The sequence below is a fragment of the Hydra viridissima genome, unplaced genomic scaffold (assembly GCF_058129835.1).
Source record: "Hydra viridissima isolate aposymbiotic clone 2 unplaced genomic scaffold, HvirCarnegie_v1 scaffold_4, whole genome shotgun sequence".
Lineage (NCBI taxonomy): Eukaryota > Metazoa > Cnidaria > Hydrozoa > Anthoathecata > Hydridae > Hydra > Hydra viridissima.
Window position 1 is genome coordinate 4365844 of NW_028324303.1, and position 7880 is coordinate 4373723.

At 28.7% G+C, this 7880-nt stretch overlaps 1 protein-coding gene across 3 annotated transcripts; it reads left to right on the forward strand.

Moving 5' to 3' along the window:
* The first annotated feature begins 326 nt into the window (after nt 1-326).
* On the forward strand, nt 327-3838 carry LOC149889470 (zinc finger transcription factor family protein 17-like). 3 transcript variants are annotated; one of them, XM_090086260.1, is made up of 6 exons: nt 327-625; nt 722-889; nt 1128-1332; nt 1577-1761; nt 1956-3243; nt 3633-3838. In XM_090086260.1, the coding sequence occupies exons 1-5, from the start codon at nt 385-387 to the stop codon at nt 2969-2971; spliced, it is 1815 nt and encodes a 604-aa protein (XP_089942386.1). In that variant the 5' UTR covers nt 327-384; the 3' UTR covers nt 2972-3243; nt 3633-3838. The 3 variants fall into 3 exon arrangements, with proteins under 3 accessions (XP_089942386.1, XP_089942388.1, XP_089942387.1); XM_090086262.1 differs by lacking the exons at nt 1956-3243; nt 3633-3838 and having other exon boundaries at nt 328-625; nt 1596-1775; XM_090086261.1 differs by lacking the exons at nt 327-625; nt 722-889; nt 3633-3838 and having other exon boundaries at nt 1271-1332; nt 1596-1761; nt 1956-3201.
* Nucleotides 3839-7880: the final 4042 nt, after the last annotated feature.

Genomic DNA, 7880 nt, shown 5'->3' on the forward strand with positions numbered 1-7880 from the left:
AAAAAGTTTGAGCCAATCCAATTTTTAAAAAGTCAATTATTATTCAGTAATTTTGAAAATTGATACAAATATCCTTAAAAAGAAAACTTTTTTCAGTTCTTTTAAGTCTCCTGAAGTTACTTTTACATAGTTTTATAACATTATTTCATGCTGATTTTCATATATGATGTTTAATGTACTCCAAAGACTTCCTAATCTTCAGTTTTGAATTTTCGAAAAACCTCGAACTCCTTTTAGCGTCTCTGCTTACTTTACTTGAGGAGCGGTTAAATCCTGATATGCGGATGACAAAAGTAATACTTCAAAACAATGTTTTGAAAACACACCGCGTATATCTTTTTAAATGGATAATTTACGGTTGTTTACAATAACTGACAATCAAAAATGAAGACTTCTCTGTTTTCTTGTGGATATGACAATTGTAAAAGTACTTTCACACGTCGATATGATTTAAAAAGACACATGATCAAGCTCCATGGAGTCAGCGATGTTAGTCACAGTGGAAATTGTTTATGTAATCAATGTGGACATCGGTTCCATAAAATCAAAGATTTGCGAAAACACCTCAATCAAAGTCATAATATTGAATTCAGAATCGAGTTTCTCAATTTTGATAATAAAGCAAGTAAGTCTGCTAATTGTGGCTAAAAACATTAGTTGAAAAATGTCAAATTTTATGTTAAGTATATAGCATTAATTTGTTTGTATTTTTATTTAAAAGGTTTTGATAGCTGGAAATGTCAGTTAGAAGAAGAGAAGGGAAGTTCTTATGTTAAGACTCAAGGTGATGTTATTGGAAAAGATGGTTCCAAAACAAAGTATTGGCAATGCAATCGATGTGGTATATATAAATCAAGAAGAACCGGAAAGCGCAGAATTAAGTCTTCAGGTAATATAGTTTTTTAGTTTGCTTTGTGACAAAGTCTTGTGTCTTACTATAACATGGAATGGTAACATTTAGAAAATGAAGTTTTATTAGTTTTATATTTATATGTTAGTTGATGTGTTAATTAAAATCAGATTTAAAATTATGGTAAATAAGATTTTTTTTGTGAAAGGTCTATGCATATAAATCTATTTGAAAGTCACTCGTGTGTAAGTAATACTTTAAATTTGTAATAATTTAGGAACATGCAAGATTGAGAAAAACTGCACATCAACCATCAAAGAAGTTACAAATAGTGATGAAAAAGTTAAAGTTGAAGTCTGCTATACTCATTATGGGCATAGCCAAGACTATCATCACACATGGATAACTAAACGTCAACGGCAAGAAATTGCCTCTAAACTACAACAAGGAGTTACACGCAGAAAAATTCTAGATGATATAAGGTAATTTGTTTACTTTAGATGTGTATTGTATTTATATTGATATTTTTGCAATTGAAGAGCATTTTTCTAAACAAAACTCTATTAAATCTAAAGTCTATTTTTTCTGATCTTAAAATATTGGCATAGACCCTGTCACTTACAAACCTTTTGATTCCACAGTCTGTTATATGGTTCCAAACAACTAGTACATAGTAATTTTTTTTTTTATTCTTGTCATAAATGTACTTACAAATTTTTATGATAGAGATGATATTGGTTCTAAGTTTCAAAGAATTCATTTACTCGAAAACAGAGATATTTTAAACATTGGACGCGCTTTTGGATTGCAAGAAGTGCAACGACATGCAAATGACCAAATGAGTGTTTTATCATGGATCCAAGAATGGGAGCAACTAGATAAGACCCCTATTCTTTTTTATAAACTTCAAGGTAAATAACTTACTTTTAATGCTCTTGGCAGTAAATCTTTAAAAAAATTACTTTTATTTCCATATATTAAAAAAATTAAGTTTTATAAGCTTGAAATTTCTGCATTCCATAACTTTGTGGAAAGAATTTAGCAAAAAAAATTTTTTTTTTTTAATATCTTAATAAAATTGTTTTTATAAAAAATTATATTTTAGGCCAAGCTTCATCTCAGCACGAGTTTAAAGATGAAGATTTTATCATAGTAATCCAGACAGAGGCACAGAAGGAAATGCTGGAAAAATTTGGGAGTAATGGTTTATGCTGCGACTCAACACATGGAACAACTGCTTATAATTTTCTTTTGATTTCTCTACTGATTATGGATGAGTTTGGTCAAGGTCATCCAGTTGCTTGGTGTTTAGCTAACCATGAAAATGAATCATTCGTTAAAGTCTTTTTCAAAAAAATAAAAAATAAGGTTGGGACTATACAACCTAAATGGTTTATGACAGACTTAGCTCCACAGTTCTACAATGCTTTTTGTGAAGTCTTTAATCTTCAACCAAAATGGTTATATTGTGCATGGCATGTAGACAAAGCATGGAAAGAAGAATTGCGAAAAAAAATTAAAAATTTTGAAATTGAAACAGTTGTTTACAAAATGCTTAGAACAGTTCTTGAGGAAACAAATGAAATTCTTTTCCAAGATAAGTTATCGTGCCTCATTAATAGGCTAGAATCCCATGCTACTAGTGAGTTTAAAGCGTATTTTTTAAAATACTGGATTTGTGTGACAAAAAGCTGGGCCTATTGCTACCGTGTTGGTGAAGGTATAAATACAAATATGTTTGTTGAGGCATTCCATAGAACTTTTAAATACAACTATTTAAAAGGAAAGTGTAATAAACGTGTTGACACAGTTCTTGTGAATCTTCTTAAATTTTCAAGAGATAAATTATTTTCTCGCTTGATAAAATTAACTAAAGGTTCTTTGACACAACGTATGCAAAACATTTATGACAGACATTTGAGTAGTAAAAAAATGTCTTATACAGCCATAAATAAGACTTCTGATGAAAATGTTTTCCTAATCAACTCTGAAGATGGGCAAAATAAATATGTTGCAACAAGACTGTCAGACAAGTGCAATACAGTAGGTTGTCGGTTGCAGTGTATAACCTGTTTTGTATGTACACATACTTTCATTGCAATTGTTCTGACTTTCTCATAAAAAATACTTTGTGTAAACATGTACATCTGCTTAAGGACTTTTTAGCTGTGAACAATAAAGCTGATGATAAAGCTAAAAACTCAGTTGAACTAAAGGATGGATACTCTTATAACGAAATAAATTCAATAAAATGCAACCTAGAGAAATTACACAAAGTTTCAAAATTTGAAGAAACAAAGTCTAAGACAGAGAACTTACTCCATACCTTGATGCACCGTGTTAACAACTGTAGCAACTTGGATATTGAAGCTTTAAAATACATTGGAAAACAAGTGAGAAATGAACCATATCAAACTTTTTAACAGTTATTTGTATTACATTAAAAACACGCACACACACTTACACACACAATTAAATATATTATATATATATATATATATATATGTATATGTGTGTATATATTTACATATATATATATATATGTTTGTGTGTGTGTGTCTGTGTATGTGTGCGTGTGTGTGTAAATATATACACACATAGATATATATAAATATATACACACATACATATATGTGTATATATTTACATATATATATATATATATATATATATATATATATATATATATATATATATATATATATATATATATATATATATATATATATATATATATATATATATACACACGCTCACACATATATATTGGAATCTATTTTAGATAACAACTACAATAAACACTTTTGATGCAATGTCAAAATATCATTCAGTGCAAGAAATAAAGACGTCGTCATTAGTTGCTTCCAACAAAAGAATTAAGCCTCAAACAAATTTTGTTTCAACAAAGAAAAAAAGAAAAGAAAAAACTAATGTGCGTTTTTGTAAACCCACTACTTATGAGAAAGAAAGTATCTTTAAGACCGAAAAGCTGAATAATAATGAAGATGAAAAAACTCTTAGCACTGTTGATGGAGTAACTCACAAAAGCTGTTATAAACTTGCTACAATTGGGATTTCAACTATAAACGTAACGATTCCAAATATAAGTGTAAATATAGCATAGAAATTAGTTAATAATATTCAACAGTTGAATCAATTTAACATCTAGATTTTCTTATTTATTTTACATATGTATTTCTTCCTGACCTCAAAATTTCTTTATTTCATATTGCGTTTGTTTTTTTATTTTTTTGTTTGAATAATATAAAAAAATAAAGTAAACAGTTCTATTATAAGACAACCTTGTCCTTGGATTTTTAAACATAGTTTAAACATATTATATAAGGTATATATATATAAATTAACAGAGTTAATGCCAAAGTGTATCAATTATTGTTCATAATTCATTTCTAAATTTCAAAATGCGTTTCTTAAAGATTTAAATCTTTAAAGGTTTTTTGTGCACTTTTAAATATATAAAAGTAAGTGCAAATATAAAAAGTGTTTTGCAATCAGAAACAATTGAATTTGTTGTGCAAGACAAAATTCAAAGTTATCCGTTTCACCCTTTGTTCACCCTTTGACGTTTCACAAATATACACTTTTTCAAGATGTAATTGAGAAAATGAAAGTTGTTAATAAGAAATCAAAAAAATGTAATTGAGAACATGATAATTGTTTCATGGTCTCCATAATTGTTAATTCCATGGTCTCCATAATTGTGTTTATAATATTAATTATCATATAAACTTCTTTTAAATACAAATTACTTCTTTGATAATAGTAGCAAAAACAAAAAAATTTAAAATCAAATTGAGTATCAGTTATAAAATGAATTAACAGAGAAAAGTAATAATTTAAAGAACTTTAAGAATTCGAAAACTTTTAAAATTGGAGGAGCGTTTTAACACGATTTGAGTAAACAACCGTAAATTATCCATTTAAAAAGATATACGCGGTGTGTTTTCAAAACATTGTTTTGAAGTATTACTTTTGTTATCCGCATATCAGGATTTAACCGCTCCTCTTTACTTGATGCATCCTCCAATAATAGCAGTATAATTTCATACTAACTTTATTGACCAGCGGTAAAACTAAAACGAAAGATAGTAGAGATTGTCTTGATCAACCAAATAACTCATGTTTCTCATGATGAGTATAAAGAGTAGGTGATCCTTTTTAAAAATGAACTGACATTCATATTCGGTTCTCTCTTTTATTGGATCAAAAATAATTAAAAAAATAAACTCGTGTTGTTATGCAAGATCAAGAAACCCTTATAGTGCTCCGTCTAGAATGTTCCACGGACAGTAAGACCACGCTTAGCTCGTTGAGCATGGTCTTCTTGTCCATGGAAGTAGAATTTCGTTATCCATCACGTTCCCCTCAACTAATGGTTCAAGATTTATTTTAATGGGGATATTTGAAACAGCGAGTGTTTATTAATAAGCCCCGAACTATGGCTGTGCTGAAGAACGATATTCTTCAGGAAATTTTAAAATGAAAATTATAAAGGTAGGTTCATTTTTAAATAGTAATTTAAAAATGAACCTACCTTTATAATTTTCAAAATTGGACCGTTTTTAAATGGAATTTTGGTCCACTCTGTAGTAGGATTAACCCAAAAAAAAAGATTTTTTCCATTTCTTATATTCTTTGGTCACAAATGATAAACTTTTGTGTTCTGATAACCAAAACCATATTGGCTAAAATGGCTCTAATAAAATCATCCCGTACCAATATATTTCAGTTTCTTATTACATTCCCACTTATAGCTAAAATGTGTATAATCAATTTGTCTTAGTTGCCATTGTAAAAAATGCATTTATTAAATAAATTCAATGTTTTTTTTTTTTTTCAAGATTTGCAGCTTCTCATCAAAATACTGCTTATGCAACAAGAAGGAGAGATTTACCCATCGCTGAAACAGTTAGTAGTTAAATTCAACTTCTACTAAAAAAAAATTATCATTCAATACTTTTTACTTTTTTGAAGCATATGAAGGATAAAAAAGCAAGAATGATTATGATAACTAATTAACTTTTTTTGTCCCTGGGGAAAATTTATCTTTCCAATTTTGATAAAGTAAATAATACCAAGCCCATTGAAACTTATTTAAGGGTACAAAAAAATAGAAAAACGAAAAATCTGCTATTTAACCTATAAAGCTGCTCCAAAATACTCAATCCATTCATCAAACTAATAGTGAAAGGTAAGTACTTCAAATACCGTAGTAAATGTGGCTTCATACCATGTCATTCCTTATAATGAAAATTCATCATCAAAATATATAGAAATTGGTACAAGAGTTACTTACACATAGAGCATCCCGCCATCGGAAATTGCGTAAATGCGTAAATTCCGATGTGAGAAATAGTTTATAAAGGTGACTCCGATGTGATGCGATGGTGAGGAATGGTATCACATCGGAGGTGCGATGTAGTCCGAGGCCGATGGGGAGAATTTCACGCACTCTCCGATATATTTCGAGATTTACACATTATCGTACGATATTTTTGCGTAATTTCACAATAGATCGTATTTAAAGTGTAAACTCGTAATATTGTGGTATTTCGGATGTATTTATCTATAATTACGAAGTTTTCGCAAAATTACAGCAAAATTTTGCAAGCCACCACAAACCATCGGAAAATATCGGAAAATAAAAAGATTAAATCACATTGGAGACACCTTTATAAACTATTTCTCACATCGGAATTTACGCATTTACGCAATTTCCGATGGCGGGATGCTCTACTTACACAGAGTCGGTATCAGAAGAAAGTGACACTTCCAAACACAAATTAGTTTAGCGTTTTTCAACATCACATTCGTTTAGGTTGGTGGTGACTAAAAAGTCTCTTTCAACGTTCAAAGCTCCATTTTTATGTGCTAGCCCAATCGAAGATGCAATTGATGTTCCAACACTGTCACAATCACATGTTTAACGAGCAGTTAAAAGTAGTGGTGAAGAAGCGATAAAGAAAATCAATTCTTAAGAATTTTCATTTTAATGGTAAAAAAGTATGCAAAACATGAGTTTCAAGTAGTGTCCTCAAAGAGTTCATTAAGAGAAATCAAATTGGGTATTTATATATTAAAATTGGAATTCTATACAAATCTAGAAGTATTTTAAACAAAAAGCAATTAACACAATTATATTTCTCTTTTATTCATTGTCATATCAATTATGCAAACATTATATGGGAAAGTACACATAAAACTAAACTGAAATCTCTTTATCGGCATCAGAAACACGCAGCTCGGATAATAAATTTTAAAAATCTTTTTTCGAACTCTGAACCGCTTTTTAAAGAAATGGACACCTTAAATGTTTATCAACTAAATGTATTTAATGTTTTGTGTTTTATGTACAAATGTAAAGAACTTATTCCCCCGATGTTTTTGTTAACCTTTACAAAACTAAACCACAAAATAAATATAACCTACGTAATAATAGCATTTTAGAAAAACCTTTTTGCAAAAACAAACAAGCTCAATTTTGTAAATCTTATCGTGGACCTTTTCTATGGAACGAAATAGTACGGCCAAGTTTTGTTTTTTCATCTGAATTGACCTATTCCTTTTTCAAGCAATCTATTAAAATAATTGTTAAAAAAATTTTTTCAACGAAAAATATTCTTGATTTTTTTTGATTTTTTTTTTTAAAAATACTTTCAGTTGCTATACTACACCTTGATTTGTCATGTTTTATTTTGAGTTTCACTTCTAAAGTATGCAGAGTATTAAATTTATGATATATTTATGATATAACTTTATGATATATTATGATATATGATATATTTCTGATATTTATGATATTAGTGATTATATATTCTCGGTATATATTTATTTTATATAGTATATAGATGTTTTTATTGAAGAAGAAAATAGATTTTTGTTAAGGCCTTCGTGATAAGGTCATTGGGATCTTCTTAAAGTCCTGCCCTTATAATATTATAAATCTTCATGTAAATAATATTATACGGCAAATAAATAATAATAAAAAAAACAAAGCAAAAAAAAACAA

Coding starts and splice junctions, on each gene's coding strand:
- LOC149889470 (XM_090086260.1), top strand. CDS start 385: ATGAAGACTTCTCTGTTTTCTTGTGGATATGACAATTGTAAAAGTACT. Junction 626..721: donor CAATTTTGATAATAAAGCAA/GTAAGTCTGCTA, acceptor TTTATTTAAAAG/GTTTTGATAGCTGGAAATGT. Junction 1,762..1,955: donor TCTTTTTTATAAACTTCAAG/GTAAATAACTTA, acceptor ATTATATTTTAG/GCCAAGCTTCATCTCAGCAC.